Raw genomic sequence first — 21,883 nt, 5'->3', positions numbered from 1 at the left:
ATCTCTCTTCAGCATTAGGCATTGGAAGTTCCATGGTCATAGTGTTAAAGAGAATATCACCTGTTTGAAGACACCAAAGCAGAGGATCCAATGAAAATATAACCCAACACCTGTATGTCACAATCAGTGCAGAATGAATAAGCATGGAAAATATTGGGAACATTGGGTAATATAACCTAAATTTTCACAGGTGGCCTTGTAGCTTGTACCTAATGTACTAATAAAGGGCTCAAACCAAACTAGACATGTCATAAAAGAGGAAATACAGTGCATAGCTAGAGCATAAACATTTGATGATGGAGGGGCATGCTGCAGATCAGCACCAAGATCTAACACTTCATCACATGGACATGATGAATTCAATCCCCATGCAGAGAGGCCAAAAAAACTTCTGTCTCTGCCAGTGATGGTTCGACCAACAAGGCCTCCTCCCATTGCTCTTCCTTTTTATGCAAGGTGGACAGCACAATTTTCAGTGTCACATATCATATCTGTGACACTACATCTGACCTTCTTATAGGTATGGTCTTTGCAGCTGACATCTTTAACATCTGAAAGAATATCCTGCCAAGCACGATCAGAAGTTTCCTTCTTGAGAAGCCACTCACTATGGTGATGGAGGTCCTGCGGCAACATTTATTTTCCCTGTGGGATGACTTGATCTTTCTTTCTTTTCCCCTTTCAGGCATGTTGCTGTGTGGAGAAAGAATACAGTGTATGAGTATGCAAGTAACATCTGTTTAACAAACTACACTGTCTACAGTGTAGCACCCATACTGTTCACTTGACTGGGAGTGCCAATATGCAGACATAATAGTCAGCTTACAATATTTATCTACTAACTGGAACAGAACCCCCCCCCTAACACATACACAGAAACCTAACTCACTAAATTACTCACACCCTCACAATCAACCATATGGCTTACCCCCCCACAATGCGCACACGCATGACAGACTACAGTGGAGTATACAGTCTGCAGCAAGTGTCTTTCCATAAGTACACTCAGGTGTTATACCTGCTATGGCCCCATTCCACACAGGCATATCTATCCACAGGCACATCAAGGAAGTAGGCTGAAGCTATAGTAGTACACTGTTAGTGTTACCACAGCTACCCATAAGTACAGCAAGAAAGGCTGAAGCTGTAATAGTTACACTGTTTCTGTTACCACAGCAACCTTCAGACAAAACAAGGAAGTAGGATGAAACTGTAGTGGCACACTATTAGTGTTATAGTACCAAGCTGATACTGTGAACCCAGTGACCCAAGTAACTGTAAGGCAGTGCTGGCCTAACACCTTTAAGTGTTGTATTAGACAATTGCTGTTGGGTATACCTTCCATTAGTTAGTTAGTTAGTTGGCTAGTTAGTTACATTTGTTGACTAGCTATTAGCCATGGTGATTAATCTTCACAGTACTTGTGGATAAGTTATCTGTGCTTCTAATGAGTATTTTAGCCCTGGTAAAACATTTACAATAACTTTAGAGTTCCCTACATCCAGTGGTAACAGAAAGAAAGAAAGAAACATTAGTTAACAATTGCAGCTATTAATATGTAAGGAAAATGATGCACATACCTTCAGCAATTATTACTTCTGCTTTCCTCAGGGTAAATTACTTCTTCAGGTGAAGATTCTTTCCACATCAAAGCTGTACGTTTTCTTCCTTAGCACAATGAGCTTTTGTTCAGCCACCATTGTTTATATTGCACTGATTATGGCCTCTGAGAGCAATGATTATGCAAAATAAGTCTCAAATGAGGACTCACCTCATGACTGTCTGTGAATATCTCTTTTTCTGCATCATGCCTAGAGACACAGTCTGACATACATGTCAACACAGCATCGTGCACACACCTGAGCACTTCCAAGGCACATTGCACATATGTGGGTGTGTTTATATCAAAAGGCAAATCCCTACACTGCCCTGTTTAGACCTGCTAGTAATGGAGTTGCTAAAGGGCACTGGCTTTGTACTAGTTTAAGTACATGCTGTAAAGTAGAACTGTGCCTGCCATATTTTACACCTTGCATTCTCTTTTTGAACATGTTCAAAATGGTGTGTTCAACATTGAACCCTGCCATTGGCCAAGCTATTAATTTGTTTTGTGTTACAGTATTATTCTTGTAATAGAAAACAGGTGTGGCTAAGAGAGTGTGACTAAGAGATACCAGCCCAAGATTCTCTGGTATGAGATTTAGATTATGGTCATGGCTACTGATGACACTGGTAGTCGAATGGTGCCCTTGTGGTGCTTGCAGGAGAGCAAGATCTTTCTCTTACTTCTTCATAGAATCCATTACAGCTGTCAGGTGGGGAAATTTTATGAGGGTCTCCCACTATAAGGTGAAAGCTTGACATTATCTTGCCAGGTGGTTAATAATAATACTGATGAGCAGTGCATGCACCATCCAGACCCTCTTTGCCAATGAGGAGAAGAGGTAAAAGAGAGAGCTCCTGAGATGTACTGTATTATTTTTTTATTCTGTCTGGAGTGTACAGTGCTTATCCATATGTTTGCATCCCAGATGACCATAGTAGAGAATGCCCTGTAGTACGGGAGGATTTTATCCTGCCTTTCCAGGTGCAAGGGTTAGTACACCTGTTTTTATAATACAGTTACAGGTGTAGTCATCACTTTCTCAGTATAACAACAGGAAACAGTCAGCAATAAAGTAATAAAGATTTAATAGACAATTTAAATGTTGGGGATATGTTATTAGTTTTTGGTTACTGTTCATTGTCTGCCAGCTGTTGAAGTTAGTTACACCTCTGCAGTACTCGTTTAGTAGTGTTCTTGTTCATTACTGGGTGTTTTGCTTTTTCTGTAGTAGTGCCAGACTGGTCAGCTAGTAGCACATTTGCTTTAAAGTTGGAAGATCAGAAGGATTTTGGTTCTATTCTCCCTGGCTGCTTTGATTCCTTTTTCATTAGTGGCACTAAAGTTTAGCATTGGGACACTTCTGAATGTGATGTTCTTTGGATGTCACATTCAACCAAGGCCTCATCTGCCTGAGCTTGTGGTAGCTGCAGTGGATACACATTATTCCACAGCACTTATCAGAATGAGTAGTTTAACTTTCTAAAGCTCTGGACAATTTCACATAGTTAGGAGAAGTGGCCATTGACAGACTGGAACTTACAGTCAGCAAAAAAAAAAATATATATATATATATATATATGTGTGTGTGTGTGTGTGTGTGTGTGTGTGTGTGTGTGTGTGTGTGTGTGTGCATGTATAGACACATGCACACATATGGATGTATATATATATATATATATATATATATATGTGTGTGTGTGTGTGTGTGTGTGTGTGTGTGTGTGTGTGTGTGTGTGTTTGTGTGTGTATATACACACACACACAATATATATATATATATATATATATATATATATATATATATATATATATATATATATATATATATATGGGTCTACTTTGTTTCGTTGAATCTCATTTCACTGAATTTCATTCCACCCTGACCACTTCGCTGAAAACTCAAATTACTGAAAACTTAAAAAGTAATTTTACTGAATCTCACTTCACTGAACAACAGTTAGTATATATGGCACTGTGTAGAGTACTGAAAGGAAAGTAAAATGTATATGCCCTTTTCCCCACTATAGTGTGATCCTGGAATTAGTATATATAGTTGGGGGTATGTGGGGGGCATTGGCCCCCACTTAGTTTGAGTACATATTGTCTTCGGAGAGAGTTAGTCATTGGTGTTGCAACTATGCATGTCTATTGTTTAAAATGTATTGTTTTGAAGTTTGTGGCAAAATACAATGTAAAACAAGGTGGGGGGTTACACCTCCCCAACTGTGCCCCCCATGCCCCCCCAACTATATATACTAACTCCAGGATAGCACTACAGTGGGAAAATGGCATATACCTTTTACTTACCTTATAGTACTCTACACAGTGCCATATATACTAACTGCAGTTCAGTGAAATGAGATTCAGTGAAATGAGTTTTCAGTAATTTGAGTTTTCACCGAAGTGGTCGGGGTGAAATGAAATTCAGGGAAATGAGTTTCAATGAAACAAGGTAGACCCATATATATATATATATATATATATATATATATATATATATATATATATATATATATATGTTGTGCATGGGGGAAGACATGCCTAATTACATCCTACTTACAGCACACAACTTCACCGGATAATCAAAGGCAGTGTAGTTGTTAAACAGTTGCACATACAACTAGTTCAGTTTATAGAGGCTGCTCATATTATGTTACAGCTGTGCATGTCTAGTAGACTCCGGCTAATCTCAGTAATGTGTTCTAATGAGACAATTGCAGTTGTAATTAATCTAACATTATTATTATTATTGCTGGAAAGCACAACGGCAACTGCAGTCAGTAAAACAACTTTATTCCTTAAGCACTCCAAGTAGCTTTTCATACGCACAGTGTACGAACTTCATCATCATTATTATTATTATTATTATTATTATTATTATTATTATCTAGCACTGTATTTCAAAGTAAGTTTACAGATCTGTCCTTCCTCCCTTTGTTGCTATCCTTTCTGTCAAATAAATTTTGGTAGTCATTATGTTGTTTTACTCCAATTATTTTCCTTTTATATACAGCAGTGCCTGAGGCTATGCCACGTACCAGTAGTGCCCCCATCCCAATATTACTAGGGATATCTGAAGCTTAGCATTCAAGGGCTACCTCTCCATAATCACCAATGGATAAGGCAGGCCATTTAGCTCTGCCACTTGCAGGGCTTCACAAGTCTAGAGTGCTGTTGTTCCCAGTGGTGACTGTACCACTGGAAGTGACAAATATGTGACTCAGAGGAAAATGGCAGAGATGATAGGAAGGTCTGGTGGAGCAGGGTCTTGGTGACTGTATTAGTCATATGGAAAGGCTCCTTCTGCGGCTTTCAAAGAAACATTCTTACCAACTGTTGGTTACTTCATCAGAGCCTGGACCTAGTGCTGAGTGTGTAGAAGGTGGTGTCTAAACCTCCACTGAATCACACACAGGCAAGGTGGTACTGGGGATCCTACCCTCCCTTTCCCCATCTCAATGTTCCTACTCCCTTTTGTGTCTATGACCTCTCTTGTTTCTTTTCCAAGCTTCCCCAACACCTTTGTCTTCCCTCTGTTTGAATGATGTCTCTTAATCCACTGTGCTTCCCTTCTGTCAGTGTGTCGGCACTTCCCCATTAGTCTTCTGTCTTCTGTGCTGGTGCTTGTGCCCCTTCAATTTACCCTAGCACTTCTACCGTTCCTTCAACTTTCCATCCTCCTTTACTACCCCATCTTACCTTACTGGTGTAAAGACAACAGGCACTGGCCCAAAAAACATTAACCTACCTTTCTCTCTCTCATCCTTAGCAAGTGTCCTTGTATGTTTCCCTCTGCCTGCTTTCTCCTTTTCCATACTGTGCTGCACTCCCATTTCCATACTTTATTCTGGCAAAAAATAGATTTAAAAGTACAGTGAGCCCATTAAGGTTGATAGCTTCCTTTCCTTTCCTATCTTGCCTTATTTGTGGCATGTAAACACACTGAGCTGCACTGATGATTGTGCACTAGCCACATTCCTGAGATTTCATTGCCTCATTACTTCACTAATACTAAGGAATATAATATGCCCCTATCACAGGGTCTGCTCTGGCCGCAAGTGAGTTTCTTAATCAGTTGCTGTTTTTACACAACTTTTCGCTACATTAATTGGTAATGAGCTTAGAGCCACATCATGCCCTAAAGGTAAATGCAGCAAAGTAGGGGCAGTCACCGAGACCGTGTTTCTGAATCCCAGGGAATACTTTTTTCCTCTGAAAACTGCTAGATGCAGTTGACAGAAAGAAGAGATTTACTCAAATTTAGAATAAAATGTGTAACAAAGATTGTGCAAGAGAATTCCTAATTAATAAATAAACTAACTACTGTTTAGTAAATTAAGTCCATGTATAGTGTGTTAGACTACAGCAGGCTCTCGCAAAGAATTTGAAGAAAGACTGAAAAAGTCATTAAAAGTAGTTTGTGACGAAGAGTGTCAGGTTGTCCAGTGAGACAATGTTGTCTGAAGGACAGAGTTATTTACAGAAAAATAAACAGACATCAATGGGAAATGTAAGCATTGAGCTGCATGGATGAAACAAATATGTATTGATAATTAAAGTAAAAGTAAGATGAACAGTACAGAAATGATAAATACAAGAGGATTCCACAGAAAGCTAGTGAAGTTATCATGGAACATTGAGGCAGGCTGAAAGAGATTAGAATTGTTAGGCTGATAGAGGAGGTCTAATGTATGAAGGTGAAGATGGAGAAACTTGCAGTCAAATTGGGGTGGAATGAGAGAGGGAGAGGGAGAGAGAGAGAGATTCAAAGAGAGAGAGTGTAGTATCCTCAGTAATACCATAAGTGGGGCTTGAGCAGAGAGAGATGTAGTACAGGAGAGCATGAATCGTGTTGTTAGTAGATCAGCTAGTTAAATTGACAGGCAGAAGAAAGTAAGTACCTTTCAAGACTCCCTTCCTAATAAGCCTTCTGTAGCCAACTTAAAACTATATATATATTTGAATCATGACACTTGCTGTAAGTGCTGTACAATACCTAACATATCCTAAATCTGTTTACCTCCTTTACCCTCTCATTTACTTTATACTGCAGTCCGTTACCCTGCCAGTGATGTCTCTCCATTACCCACCATCTTCCTCAACCCTCCAAGCTTTGTTCCCCTTTCCCTTCTACTGTCCTTCCTCATATACCTTATTGTATACACCATATACAGTCAATAGTCACTATGTCTGCTGCATTTTGAGACAACTATTTAACTTGTCTTACAGTTTAATGGCTGAAAGTTGTTTCATTGTCATACTGCTATTAGTCATACTGTTGACTGCTTGTTTGAAAAATGTTTCACTGTTAATCCCTATGCATGCTTCCATTTAATAATGTCATATTTCATATTGTTTGTATGTTGTACTGTCCAGGGATGAGACAGAAAATGGTCCATTGGGATAAGTGTTCTACCCAGGTTTTGCACCTTCCCCGTCACCAGGTAACACATGGCCTGACACTCCTTGTTCATGGGTGTCATCCAGGTAATGGATGATGATGTTCAGCAGGGTCAACACATGGGAGTCCCATCAGGGAGGATGCACATTGTCCTGTAGTGTACATCTTCCATGTCAGGAGCAGCATTAAGCCCCACTACCACTAGGCAACACAGTGGACATCACCAGTGGTCACATTATAGCAGCTCAACCCTACCACTGTGGGAAGTGATCCCTGACTCCTCACAACCACCCAGAAATCATGCTTACTACATTCACTTCCAATGACCTTACCCTACATTATACTATTGTAGCACCTGTCACTGTGCCCCCCCCCCCATGAACAAATGATGATGGCTGTGCCCTGCCCCTGCTCACCCCATAACCTGTGTGAATGTGGTGATGTTAGTTGCACAGAGATGTTGACTGTCACTGCCATGACCAGATGCCACCTCTTTGCCAGTGCTGCAATATATTGTGCCCACCTGGGTCTCAGCTGTGGCACTGATGCTACTGCATGTTCCACCCTTCAACTGCTGCTGGTGCTGTGATTGGGGTAGAAGGCCCAATCAATAAGTTCACCTGCTGCTCCAGCTATCTGCACAATGGTGCATCATAGCAGGCAAAACAAAAATCTAGGTGTAAATGTCTGAACTGTATTGTGTGCCCCTCTTGAGGTATCTACAGACTGAAGACATCTGCTCAGTAATCCAAACACACAATCCACTGTATTTTGATTTTTTTTTTTCATGGAGAGTGTTATGGGGCATTTCTTATATGTGAAAGGGGTTGCTTATGAACATCATCACTCAGGAATGTAGGGCATATCCTGCATTATTTGCAGCACACAACAAACAACAGATTATGTGTGGACTATTTCCTGCTGGTCTGTCACCTATGTGTATAGACTCGTCTGTCTATGATATGAGTACATTAACCAAGCAGGTAACTCTGTGGGATGTCCTTTTGTAGCAAGCATTGATATAGGCTAGAAGTGTGCCAGATGTTCTTCATTAGATCACACTTCCGGTATTCCTTTTATTTGGGACTTCAGCACTAGGTATACCTGTTTGTCCGATCAATCTTCAAGACCTCAAGATTCTTCTTCCCAGTACAGTGTATTTCTGTTGGTGGGTATTATAATGGTTAAGGTGTTTACCTCACAGACCCAAGGTACAAGGTCTGATTCTCACCTATAAAAGGGAAGTTGGCTAGGCTTAAAATGCCCCAGAAGGGCAGCTAGCCTAGTAATTACATATGAACCTGGATCATATCCAATATGATACACCTGTTTTATCTTCAGAATTTTCTTGCTACAGTTTGTGTATCCAGATGTTACATTGTTCAGCATCACATATAGTCATGCATGTCCACATAGATCCATCTGTAACTCAGGTAGATAGGAACCCTGCTGGCAATTCATTTTTTCCTTCTTTTGATATTAATGTGGCTGTTTTGAGAGGTTTCCATTACTACCTTTCATTTTTTGAGCAATAAAAATGGAAAGTGTTGGTGTGGTAGGCAGGTCCTTTACAGGGACTACCATACTATCTGTATTTTTTGTTTAAGTATAGAGCACATGGTAAAGAATTGTGAAATCTCCCAAAGACTTATGTCAAAACCTCTTAGAATTAGGCTGCATACATTGAACTTGTACCTGAAATATAAACACTTTGAGACTTTAGCACACTCAGCTATGTTATAGACTGTCCTGTTGGTTTCCTTTGAACTTCTGCCTAAGAAAACACATAGGAATAATGTGAGCAGGACCTGGAAGATGCTGTTCAAATGTCTCAATCACCTGATCCACTGAAAGTGACCAACCACATTGAAGTGCTTTTCAAGATCAGTCATCTTCCTCTTCTTTCACATCCTGTGATGATGCGTCTTCAGAGGTCATCATGGCTAGAGACCAAAACAAGGCCCTTCACTAGATATCAAACCAGTAGCCTAAATAATATTTATCTGAATGAGGAGTCTGTTCCAGAGCAGCAGAGTCTCACAGAGGACTCCTCATCCACTTAAAACAAAGCTCATCCCTGTCCATATTCAAGCTCCACTTGGATCTGTAGATGGTTATTAGAAAATTTACCCCAGGCCTGTCCCCTGAGCTACTAATGCACAGATGCAGCTCTTAAATGCTTTATCCCATGCATATGTCCCTTCAAATTATCTATGGCATGATCCCAGTTATTCTCCCTAAGGGTGATATGTGATTATTGACCATTGGATGGGTAAGGCAAATCTAACACCAAACAGGTAGGTTAATTCAAGTACCAAAGGGGAAATTGATAGGCTTAGAATGGCCCACAAGGACAGCTAGCATAATACTTATCTATGGACCTATAGTGAGCAAAGATAAACCCTAACTAATACTACTAATGGAGATGGCGTAATTCATAAAATATTAATTCAGGAAGAGATTGAAGGTTTTGGCATGGAGGCCCTGGTATAAAAGACTGGGCCTTAATGCCTGGGATGCAGATGTTCATCTTAGAATTAAGTGAAAATAAGCTACATTTCCCCACTTTCTTTCTGTAACAAACTCCCTCTAAAAAGGCTATAAGTGGGACATCCACTTCACTTCTCAGATAGGCCATGAGGACTGGTTCATACTGGCTCAGAACATGCCAAAGGGCCCACAGGCCATGCAGCCTGTCTGCCTCACCACACACAATTATGCCCCTCTTCTTTCCCTATGAAAGGAAAGAGAGGCTTTCCTCTTTGGAAAAAGGAGACGATCCTCAGGATAGTGACCAAGAAGGTTTGGATTATGCCTTCCAGATCACATCTCTCTTAGGCTTTGACACTCATGTAGAGGATATCTTGTCTTCTGACTCAGCTGACTCACCCAGTGAGGACACATCCTGTGGGGAAACTTTGATGTGCATGAACTGGTAGGAAGATAGAGAAGCCTCAGTCACTAAAAATACATCTTTTTAGCTCTTGCTAATGGAAACACCCAGTCTTGTGGTGAACTGTCCTGTCCTAGGATCCTAAAGGAAGCATGTAGCAGCAGCTCAGGACCCTGACTTTTAAGACAGCTCCATAAAAGCCAAACTGATTCTACAGGGCAAGACAGCCAGAGGTATCTCTACTAAAACCCAGTGCATGACCCTGCAAAGGTCTCTATGGATGCCAATAAAAGTTCAAATATTTCCCTCGCTGTGATCCCTTACCCAGTAATATGGTAAGCAAAGCCTTTGATAGGTTCATCAAAAAAAGTTTAGCAACTTTGTCCTTCAGGTTAATTAATTGCCTAAAAGTGATTCAAAAAACCAAAAGCCAGCACATAGTGGTGTGGAAAACCTATTAATACTTTATTAAATAGTTAAAACATGACAAAAACAGACCGGTTTTGGCAAGTTCAGTAAGCCTTCATCAGCGTAAGGAAAAACACATACCAAATGCCCTTATATACCAAAATAATAGAGAAATACTCATGGGGATTGTCTGGCTACAATTGTTCATTAAACCCTGGTGGGAACAAACCACCCAGCTTAATGGTCCACTTTTTCTCTTTAGTATTGAGTATATTGTGCCGGTCAAGTTTATGTGACTTGTCACCACAAATTTGATCTATAATGGTGAACCTGAAGTTTGCTGAGGTGTGTACCAAAGAATGTTTAAATAAAGCATTGTTATTTCTTTTCTGCCTAATGTCACTCATGTGTTCAGCTATCCGAAGTCTAACTGGTTGAGAAGTTTGCCCAATATAAAAGGCTGAGCATGAGCATGTTGCCATGTATATTACCCAATCTGTACCGCAGTTAGCTAGAAATTTTATATCAAAGACCAAGCCAGTATTCCTGCTAGTAAATTGTTTAGTTTTGACCATCTTGACACAATGTCCACAGGGGACACAGCTATCAAAATGTTCCCTGTTAAAGTGACTTGAGATTGTGAGCCCATCTTTTCGGAACCATGTTTGTAGTGATTAAAATGTACTCCAAGAGTTCTGCCTTTCCAGTAGGAAAAAAGGTATTTATCTTGTAATATCTGTGATAGTCTATGATCAGCCAGAAGTATGTACTAGTGTCTGTTGATAATGTCCATCAATGTATTGGTATTGCGTCCATAAGTAGTCATCAATTTGATTTCCTATTGGCACTGTGGCCATTTTTCTTTGTAGACCATACGGTCTTGTCTGTCAATTGAAATGCCCAATTGCTGGCTGTAAGAAAGGTGCCTGTTTTATATCCATGGGCCTGAAACCTTCTTTGTTGCACACATCCAGCTTTCACCCACCACACATTACATGAAACATCCCCAAATTACAATTTCTCCATATCAAACAGATTTGTTACCATCCTGACAGGTATGGACATTACAAAAAGGACCTTATCAATAGGTTTCAGGCCCATGGATATAAAAACATGGACCATTCTTATGTTCAGCAATTGGACACCTTCAATTGACAGACAAGACCTTATGGTCTACAAAGAAAAATGGCCACAGTGCCAATCTGAAATTAGATTGGTGACTACTTATGGTCCTCCCCCTTCTTTTTAAATACTGATAAATAAAATGTTCCAGATCATTGCCACTTTCTTCCCTACTACTTCCAAACTTCCATAGGGATGCCATCTGTTCCTTGAGACTATCCTGAAGATTGACTATACAATACTGTTTTTATCTCATAGCCTCCTATCTTAACTGTTAGTTGTTGAGCCTCATCTTCCTCTTAACCTTAGTATAATTAAGTCTTCCATAAATATTGCCATTTGTGCTCTTTCTTGATTTTCACATTTCTCTGCTTTATACAAGTTGTTATACATTTTTAAGTACCTAAATTAACTTCTATAGGATCTCTGGATAGTTTTCCTTTTTTAGGATACCAAAGTTTGGCAGTAACCCTTTCTTCTGCCCAAGTCATTGTACTAAAAGTTGTTGTGCTCTGTAGTTATCATCAAAAATAGTTACTTAACTGCAATCTTTCTAAACTCATGCATATTACACAGATACTATTTTGTCTTTAGCACTCTGCATTTGCACCTCTTCTTGTTCTGTGACATCCCCCTTATTTTGCAATACTCTTACCTTTGTCAACCCCTCTAAGTAATTCCAATTACTTTTTAACCATATCTCATTCTCTTTTGTTTCTACTCTATTTTAAACTCCATTTTCATTTTATCCCACTCACACACTTTAACTTCTAAAGATAGTTCTATCTTCCCAAATAACTCTTGAATACTTTCCTCTACCCATTCCTCAAATATCTCTGTTTTTAATGGGGAGGCAGTAAAGTGCTAGTGTCTTATTTTTGCTTCCTTACCCTGCATTCTTATCTTAGTTTTTATTGGTGTGCGATCTGAAATAGTTATTAGATGTGTGTCTAAGCTTTCAATTAAATGCAAATGTTCCTGTGAAAAATAATTTCTATTTAGTCTAGACCAGTTATTGTACCATGATAATAATATTCATATTCTGTCTACTACTACCAGTGGTGGCTGGTGACTTCAAATCAAAGGGGGGCTCCAGGAGACAGCTGAATGTGTGGGGTCAATGGAAAGGGGCGCGGCCAAATAGAAAGGGGAGCAGCTATGTTCAAAACTACAAAAACTGTAACTTTAATTAAATACGCTGCCCTGGGTGCCGAACTGTCATTATGAGAGTCCAATCAAGACAAAATGAAGTGTAGAAGAAAAAAAAATATTTCACTGCATTGGCTGCATGACAGCTTACTTAATATCTAGATGGAAACAAAAAGGTTGTGAGGCATGAAAACGTAAATTACTTTTTAAATACATTACTGGAATGCTAGTCAAAATCAAGTATAAGAAAAACAAGCTGCTCTCAACTTGGACCACTTCTTGCACTGCAGTTTTAATTATAATTTATATTCAGCTTTATTAAAGTACCAAGTAACATGCTGAAAGTAGCAATCTCTGTGATACCCCCACTTGTAAAAATGTTTCTTATCCAAAATGACCTGCTGCCTGACAACAACTATCTACTTGTTTCATGGGGAAATATAATCAAAGTAAAAAAAGAAAAGCAAACAAGAAACAAGCTCAAGATACATCGCTTAAAGGATTATTGCACAGGTTATGGACCACACATAATAGATTGGCATTCTGTTTGGCTTACAGGTAAAGCCTGCAAAGTTGACTGCAAGCCTCCAAGAAATGTATTGAGCTTCTTAAAATAATGTAATCTTGTCCTTTATTACAAATTCTGTCATATGCATTTCAATACCCAAGGCTTATACGTTATCTAGTTATGCAAGTATTCTCTGCATGGCAACAACAGAAATGCTTTTAATGTTGGCAGTTCTTTAACATTATGCTTATTAAAGCTTACTTGCATCTTACAATCTCAGACAAGCTTACCTGATGGTCATTAAAGCATTGCTACTTAAACACAGAGCAACAGGCACTTTCTGAATAATAATAAGCATAAATCAACGGTATACAAATATGACAGAAACCAGAACATTCTGCAAAATCAAGGACAGATGAAAAGCCACTGTAGTACTTGTGTCTACCTTGGATTTGTGGATACTCTGCACGTTTATACTGCATAACTGCTCCTTGCCTTGCTTGGACACATCCAGAGTCACTACATGGGTGATTGGGGTGCAACAAGTATGTCACAATTTGAAATGTCTCTGGCTGACTGTGATGGCCCTGACACATTTGTCATACCTCTCAACCTCAGAGCAAGAAATCTGGACAAAGCCATACATAGAAGTGAGACAAAAGCCCAAAAACAAGGACAATTTTTAAATATTGCTCTTATAAACTTAGAAAGATAATAGAATAGTAGGTCTTGCATTAGTATGAATTTTCTGAAGGGTATGAAATCTGAAACTCAAATGTCTGTCATTATTTTCTAACTTCAGTCTTTAACGATTTGCCAATAATTTGCAAAAAAAAAAAAAAAAACACAATTTTATGAAAACTGGACTAGAAATGTGATGCAAAAATATAAAATAGCCACACAATACAGCTGGGAACCTGTCAAAGAAGAGGCACTTTTTTAATATTAGTACTGCTAACTTGAGCAGCTGTCAAAATAAAAGAATCTACATGCATTTCAGAAATAAAAATAATCTATAACTCTGATTACTACAGTTATTTATTAATTGTAAACCCTCCACATTTTCTTCCAAAATTGCCATTTTGCAGAGGGATTATTAGGGGAAGAGCAACATTTTGAGTCAAAATCAGGGACAATTGAGAGGTTTGGATATGCTTAATTCTATAAAGCAATTTATTTGCATGTACCTCTCAACCTGTTAATGCAGGAAATCTGGACAAGGCCAAATACATTGGGGGAGCATATAAACAGTACTAAAAATTGCTCTTGTATAAATTGAGATAGTTAATAGAATAACATGTCTTGCTTTAGCATGCATTTTCCTGAAGGTTATGAAGTCTGAAACTCAATGTCTGTCATTTACTGACTTAATTCCTAAATTATTTGCCAGAAAACCACACATTTTATGAGGAACAAACCAAAAATAAGAAGCAAAAATCTATTCATTCTGTGCAAATTTGGATAGTTGAGAGGTATAGTTCAGCTGGGGCTGTTTGAGTTTGCCGCCCTTCCCTCTCACAAAATCATGGTCGAATGGAGCCTTCCCCCTGCAGCCATTCCAATGAACCATTACTTGTCTATTTCACCCCATTTACCATAAACACTAATGTGCATATTGCTTTACTTCTATGATGATTTGGGCTTCATTTGAAAGTATTATTTTGCATTTTACAGCATGAACACCAAGGCATCATCTAAACAAAGCAATGCAGTCTCAGAACAAAAACAGAATTAACATTAAAACAATCTGACTTTAAAACTTCATATCCATTGAAACAGCATTGAAACCCACATTCAAAGAAGCTACATTTGGCTAGTGGCAGATAAAGATTCACTTTGGGCTATTTTCAAATGATAGGCCCCTTGCACACAAAACATACATGTGTTCTGTGATGCACCTTCCTGATTGCATTAAATTATATTCCTTGTATAATTAGTAGTTAGAGGGTGGTTTTAATTTATTGTTTTGAACATTTTTCCAGTAAACAATGAAACAAAATGCATGCACCAATAATGACAATACTGCGCAATTGAGAACATTTCCATCATAAAAGTTTACTCAGACTTCTACAATCCACCAGTATCAGTAAATATGCACAATTTCTGCAGAAGTAAAAGTCATCTGAATAATTCCACATTAAAAAGATCTGTAACTAATGAAGAGGTTGCTGCTAGCATACAACTTTATATTTCATTGTTTCATCTGCAAATAAAGTGCCTGTTGCCCTTGAGGAATAAATTGCCTATATTACATTAAAAATTGATAAGCTAGTAATATTGCAGTAGGGAATGGATGGCAAACAAAGGATGGGTTCATAGTTACTAAGTATCTTTGCCAAAGAAGACACTGTCAAGACGGCAATGCATCTACATACTGTGGGAGTAGAACCCACAGCCTTCTGCATCAAAAGCAAGTACACCACCTGTTATGCTATTAATGATGCAAGCAGTCTTAACATAAGCAGCACTAAACTTCTCTTCCCCTGCACCTCTCAGCTCATTGTAAAATCTACTCGACACTCAGCTGTATATCTCAACTTTGCAGCAGAAGAAATCTGGAAAAAGCTACAATGTATTGGTGAGGGACAAAAGCCAGGGACGCATTTTAAACATTGCTTGTGTAATCTTGGAAAGTTTCTAGAATAAAATGCTGCATTACCACCATGTATTTCACTGCCAAGGCTTGAACCTAGAACCCTATGCAAAACAGTCAGAGCAACATACCACTATGCCGAATCAGCTGTTTTGTGAAAGAGAGGAAGACTGAAACTTAAATGGCTACCATTTGGTGAATTCAGTTATCACCATAGCTCTCAACCTTAGCATAAAAAAACCTGGATGAATCCAATAATGGGGGAATACAGTCCCAAAAATAGGGACACATTTCAAATATTCATCTTATAAACATAGAAAATTGCTAGAATAAAAGGTTTTATGTTACTATGTACTTTCTGAATAATATGAAGCCTGAAATTCAAATGCCTGTCAGTTGTATTTATTTAACATTTGTTAACCAGAAAAGTCTGACTAGGAACAAAAGCCAATTTTCAGCAGAGGCCTAGGGAGAAATACTGCAGACACATGCCTTTGTAAAATTGGAGAACACCAGAGCAAACTCACACAAACAAAGGGAGGACATGCAGACTCCACACAGAAGACAGCCCAGCCATGAGTCAAACCAGAGAACCTCTAGCTGTGACCACTGCACCATCAACTATTTAATGAATTCAAAAATCAGAAACCACAGATTTTACGAGGAAAAGAACAAATCAAAATATGAGGCAAAAATATGCAAAACTTTCAGAAATGGTGGTGGGTAGGGAATTCAGACTCTTGTTATCTGCCCCAAAGGTACAGGGTTCAAGCCTGAGGTATTGTCTAACCAATAGTATAAACCAACTGGGGCTTTGTAACACACACACACTGCAGTCTTCCATACCTGCAATCCATCCGTAACCGCTTTCTCTTCTCTCCTCCTGCAGTAAACCCATAGCTTCGTTCTCACTGTCCATAACAAACCTGCAAAGTTGAGCATCAGCTTTCTCCTGCAAAGTCTGTAACAGCTTCAGTAAACCCACAGCTTCAGCTTTCTCCTGCAAATCCTGTATTCACACCGGAATGTACACTTCCATTTTCTGGTTTCTCGGCTCGTTCCAGGACTGCTGACTCTGCAGTCTGATCACCTTCCAATCCACCGCATAGACTTCTGGGGAATCAGCAGTCTGCTTCCTTCTTGCTGAATCTGGACTGGAAAGGCAGCATTCCGGATTCACTTTGTATGGAGGATTTGTAGGACTGTACCATTGTGGTTCACAGCTGGGGGGGTTGCAGTCCTGCAGTCCGATATCATGAGCCGCTACTGACTACTACTAATTCTACTACTGAATTCACATTTCCATAGTATATATTTTCATAAATTATTTCAGAAATCTACCCTCATTTGTTATTTTTCTTTTCTAGATCTCTGTGACATCCTCACTATTGCAAATCAAGTCCCAGTCCCCACCCATAACTAATATTCCTACAATTGACATATTCATTCAGTGTTCAGTGTGTGACTACAGCAGTTACATCAGTTGACAAATTATACTGCCACATATTATATTTGTTTGAGTTATGGCTGAAAAAGTGTCCTAGAACCAGTCCACTCACCTCATAAACACTTGTATATTTCTCTTTCTATTTTCATTTTTCCATCACTCATATTTTAAGCAAATGCCAAACAGTCATTGCATCTTTTATAACTCATACTATAATCATCTCTTAATTTTTTATCAAAACTTTTTTAATTAAAATTTGAGTTACACTAATTACCAAATAACACTGAAACATTTTTTTTATTTATCTGTGGATAGTTAAAACACTATATGAAAGTTTAAAAACTGAAACAACCAAACAGACATTAAGTGGCATGACCATAAGGCTGGCAGAATGTGTAAACTATTGATATAACAGAGATAAATTGGAATAATAATATGTGGAAAAAAGAATAGCAATAATTAACAGTAGGCAATATATCATGTTAAGTATTAATATAATGATGACTGGTATGGATTACACAGTGAACCTATTCTCAGAGCAGTTAAATAAATATTTTTCCATGCCAGTGTTTTGCCCAAAATTTCCTTTTTAGACCTCTTCATAAGTGAAAGTGTGTTAGATATTGGAAAGAGCAGATGAGAATTTCAAAAATTATATTTCGTGCAGAGTGGTTCTCTGAATTCTTAAGGACAATACTTATATGTGACAGAAAACAGGAAATCAAAATTACACAACAAAAAAATATCGGATCGCAGACTCTCCACTCAAAAAATCTTTGAATTTTAATTTTTAATTTTAATTAAAATTAAAAAATTAAAAATTAAAAATTCAAAAATTAAAATTCAAAACATTTAAAATTAAAGATGTTTTGAGCGGAGAGTCTGGGATCTGATTTTTTTTTTGTTATTTAAGTTGTTGGAACAAATTTCTTGGTTTGTCTTTGTTTTAGGAAATCAAAATTAACAGAATTAAGAAATTTGGCAGTATTAAAGGATAAGAGATTTAAATTGGTTCTCCTCCCTTATTTTCTAATAAGCATACTGTCATTGTTTTTGACACACCTTTATGCAATGGCTGTTTTATACATTTTCAATACATTCCAATTGTGTCATGACCCATTCACTAATATTATTGTTTCACTTGTATAGTTACTTGATTAAGCATTCAGCCGATAAAAGTAATTGTAAGCCTTATTCATAAATCACAAAATTCCATGCCTTCTAAGAGATGACTTTGCCTCTTTCATTTTGAAAAATCTCTTAAAACATTTTCTATCACTTTAAAAATATGTTGTTCTGTGCCATTCATTAAAGTTAAAATATCTACTCTCAAAGCTAGCTTTCCTGTTTACATGACAACTTCCATTTCTGAGAACATCCAAACAAACTTACATTGTCTGGTAAAAAACATAAATTTTTAGTATCTACATAACATTTTTCTTGGTTTTCTTGTTTAGCCACCATTGTCTTCTTCCCATTTTCTCCTCATTTTGTTATCATCTATTCCTTGTTCCTAGTAACTAGAAATATATTTCTTTCTCAGGTTCAAGTGCAGCTATCCTCTTTCTACTCCTCTGAAAGCTAGAATACTTCTTCTGTATTCAATTTTACTCCTTTATTTAAACCATGTAATACCTGGATGATCTCTCTTTTGGCTTAAGCTACTTGTATTCATATCATAAATAATCATTCACTTTATACTTTTTATTTTTTGGGGGGCATTTATCACCTGGTTTTCATTCATTATTAGTAATATGTTCAATGAGCAAAACAAAAAAAAATATATATATTCTCAAATTCTTGCTCCTGTGTATTTCTCTGCTTTTGGACTGCTTACTGGGCTTACTAATCTAGCCTTAAAATGCCAATAATGATCTACTGTATGAATGAATTAAGTTATTCTGCTTGCCTGTAGTAACCAAACATAATAAGCTACATCTAAAAATGTACATGGTTTCTTTGTGATTCTGTATTTTACTTGAACTAAGTATGAAAATCAAACTGGCAAAGGTTAACCAGCAGTGGTGTAAACTGCAAAAAAATTAATAATAATAATAATAATAATAATAATAATAATAATAATAAATAAACAATACCAAGTAAAACATGGAAATTCAAAAACTTATTTACCAGATTAAGTGCTTCTGTCTACATTTTTAAATGTATTTTTATTTATTTTTTATTATTATTTATTTATCTTTTGTTGTACTGGTTAGTCTCACCAGGGTAGTGGCCCATTTCCAGGGGAGACAATACATTTCAACTCTGCATATTCAGAATTTCCTATATCTTTTAAGAACAACAACAAAAAAAATGACTTCAAAACTGATGCATAAATCACATATTATAAAAAATAATAAAAATAAATGCAGAAATGTGTATCAGCAACACTCTTGTAGCTGTCATATTATACACTAGGAAACTGAGACTGATATTTTTAAGTAACAGCTATAACTGTTGTTGAAACCAAGCACTTTTACATCTGTTGTAAAGCTCTTACTCTAGTAAATTCAAGGTCTGAGTTATGTTTCCAAGTTTATGTTTCATTTGGTATCTTTTCATTTATGATTATTATTTTTTAATTTTCGTACGAAAGATGCTACAAGTTTTGAACTTTTTTTTTGGCAAATACTGAAAAATAGTTTAATTGTTGATAAAGGGCTCATTTAATCTAAAAAATTGAAGAGAGCTGTGGTATAAAACCTACAGTGGTCTTCTTTTCCTGTTGCTAATGTTAATATTGACAAATAGTGATTATAGTTATTTTGGAACCTTCATTTAAATTATTTCAGATATGTGCTATACATATTCCATTAACATAAATTTTTAACTTCTCTTTAAAGCCTAATTCTTATTAATTTTAGGTTTATTTGTAGAGCAATGCTCTGGATTCTATTGATTGTAGATATGTAAATATATATTTTTATGCAATGAAACTTCATTTCAATGGGCTATTTGCAAATGGGCTTGTAAATATAGTTAATAGGGGTTGTTGTCTTAATAACAAATAATAGATCCTAGTCTACTCTTTTAAATGGTTCTTCTGATATAGTGAATCATTTCTTCTGAGCTTTAAATGCTTGTATAATGTGGTTGAAAAAAATCATCTCATTGGCCGGATTCCTGTCAGGTAAGTGAACTCTTATATCAAGAGCAGGGTGAGAGCAAGACTTTTGGAATCTGGTCCCTGTTATAAGCCTGTTTGTAGCCAGGCCTTACACTGAAGTAAGTCACTGAAAAAAAATGAGAACAAGTTTTTCAGAATCAGGGTACACTTACATTGAGGGCAACCCATTTGGAATGTGACCACTATTTTTTCTTGCAGAAAATAATGCTTGAGTATTAATACTGTCCATTTGTTTCTCTTAACATTTGCAGACATTTTCTGAAGATGGCAAAACTTATCATGGGGTATTTTTTCTTGATATTCCTTCTTGCCTGTACTCCTTCATTTTGTCAAATAAACTTGAATTTCGATTATGATGCACTGGTAAGTATTTTGTTATTAAGTATTTCTTATTTCAGACATAAATAAAATGTAAAACTATTTTAATTGAAATTAAATACATAATAAGATGGAATCTTCTTTAAATTATGTCATAAAGAAGGTAATGTGTGTACTATTAAGCAACACTTTTGAAGAAATGTACAGTTTCTTTATGTGTTCTTGAGTCTGTTTTCTTTCTACAAAATCAATTTAAGATCTAGTTTTCTACAAGTGAAAAGTCACATTCCAGATGTTTTAGCCTTTTAGTGACCACGCTATTTGATATAGTAGTGAGGTATAATTAAAGTATCAGATGGTATTTTTAATATATCGCTAAGAGCTTTTCATTTTTGTAACTTACTATAATATTACTGTTCTTGTGTGTCATTTCTGCAAATACCTAAACTCACTTGGCACCATGGTGAACTTTGTCTTTTCTCCAGCTTAGTGTAATTTCAGAGTTGGTATATTATAGTAGGGGGGCAGGTGCAAAGCCCCGCACTTTGGTGGGTTTAGTTTGGCTTCATTTCTGTATACTACCATGGTGGCCAGGTGGTTCCTTTCACACTGAAAGAAATTTGGCAGTCTGTGCATTCATTGTAATGGCATTTTACAGGCATGAGCTTCGGTAAGTAACGTTCATTTAAACGTGCTTTCATTTAAACAATGTAGACCCATATATATAATATGGGTCTAGGATTCTCCATCAAACACACATAGTGCGATTTCGGAGTAAGAATATTAAAGTAGGGGTGGGGGGCACAACCCTCCATGGAGGTACAGGGGGGCTTGCCCCCCTGCATAAATGTGAGTAATCTTTTATTTTTTTAATATTTTGGGTTGGTTTTTTTTTTTTTTTGTTTTTTTTTTGCAAAAGTACATTTTCTATAAATGCACTTTCGCGAAAGTGTGTTCGGTAGTTTATGTTTCTGTGAAACGTGTGTTCAATGGAGAGTCCTACACCTAATCTCGAAATACTGAAATCTTGAATTTCAGTATTTTGAGACCATAAAATCGAATGTTCCAGATCCTGAAAGCCCAAAACTGCGAAACACAGAATCACACACATAAACACACCATACACCACACAACACATACATCATCCAACCCACACCACAACAAACAGAACACAGACACAAAAACACAAACAAACCTACAATACATAGGCTGCACCCCACCCCCCACCCCCTACTTATATATATATATAGATATATATATATATATATATATATATATCATATATATACATACTAACTCCGAGATCACACA

The 21,883-nt window shown here is 37.2% G+C and overlaps 1 protein-coding gene across 1 annotated transcript in view; it reads left to right on the top strand.

The window, feature by feature from the left end:
• Positions 1 to 21,883, top strand: part of LOC122794935 — a 533,471-nt gene that overhangs the window by 64,055 nt on the left and 447,533 nt on the right. Inside the window, exon 2 of the mRNA XM_044063530.1 lies at positions 20,506 to 20,617. Coding sequence (XP_043919465.1) covers positions 20,519 to 20,617 — 99 coding nt within the window. The 5' untranslated portion in view covers positions 20,506 to 20,518. The remainder of the gene's footprint in view (positions 1 to 20,505; positions 20,618 to 21,883) is intronic.

Source organism: Protopterus annectens, chromosome 2.part1 (genome assembly GCF_019279795.1).
Source record: "Protopterus annectens isolate FY-2018-M chromosome 2.part1, PAN1.0, whole genome shotgun sequence".
Lineage (NCBI taxonomy): Eukaryota > Metazoa > Chordata > Ceratodontiformes > Protopteridae > Protopterus > Protopterus annectens.
Note: the sequence above shows the minus strand (reverse complement) of the source record. Positions and strands in the feature narration are given on the sequence as shown.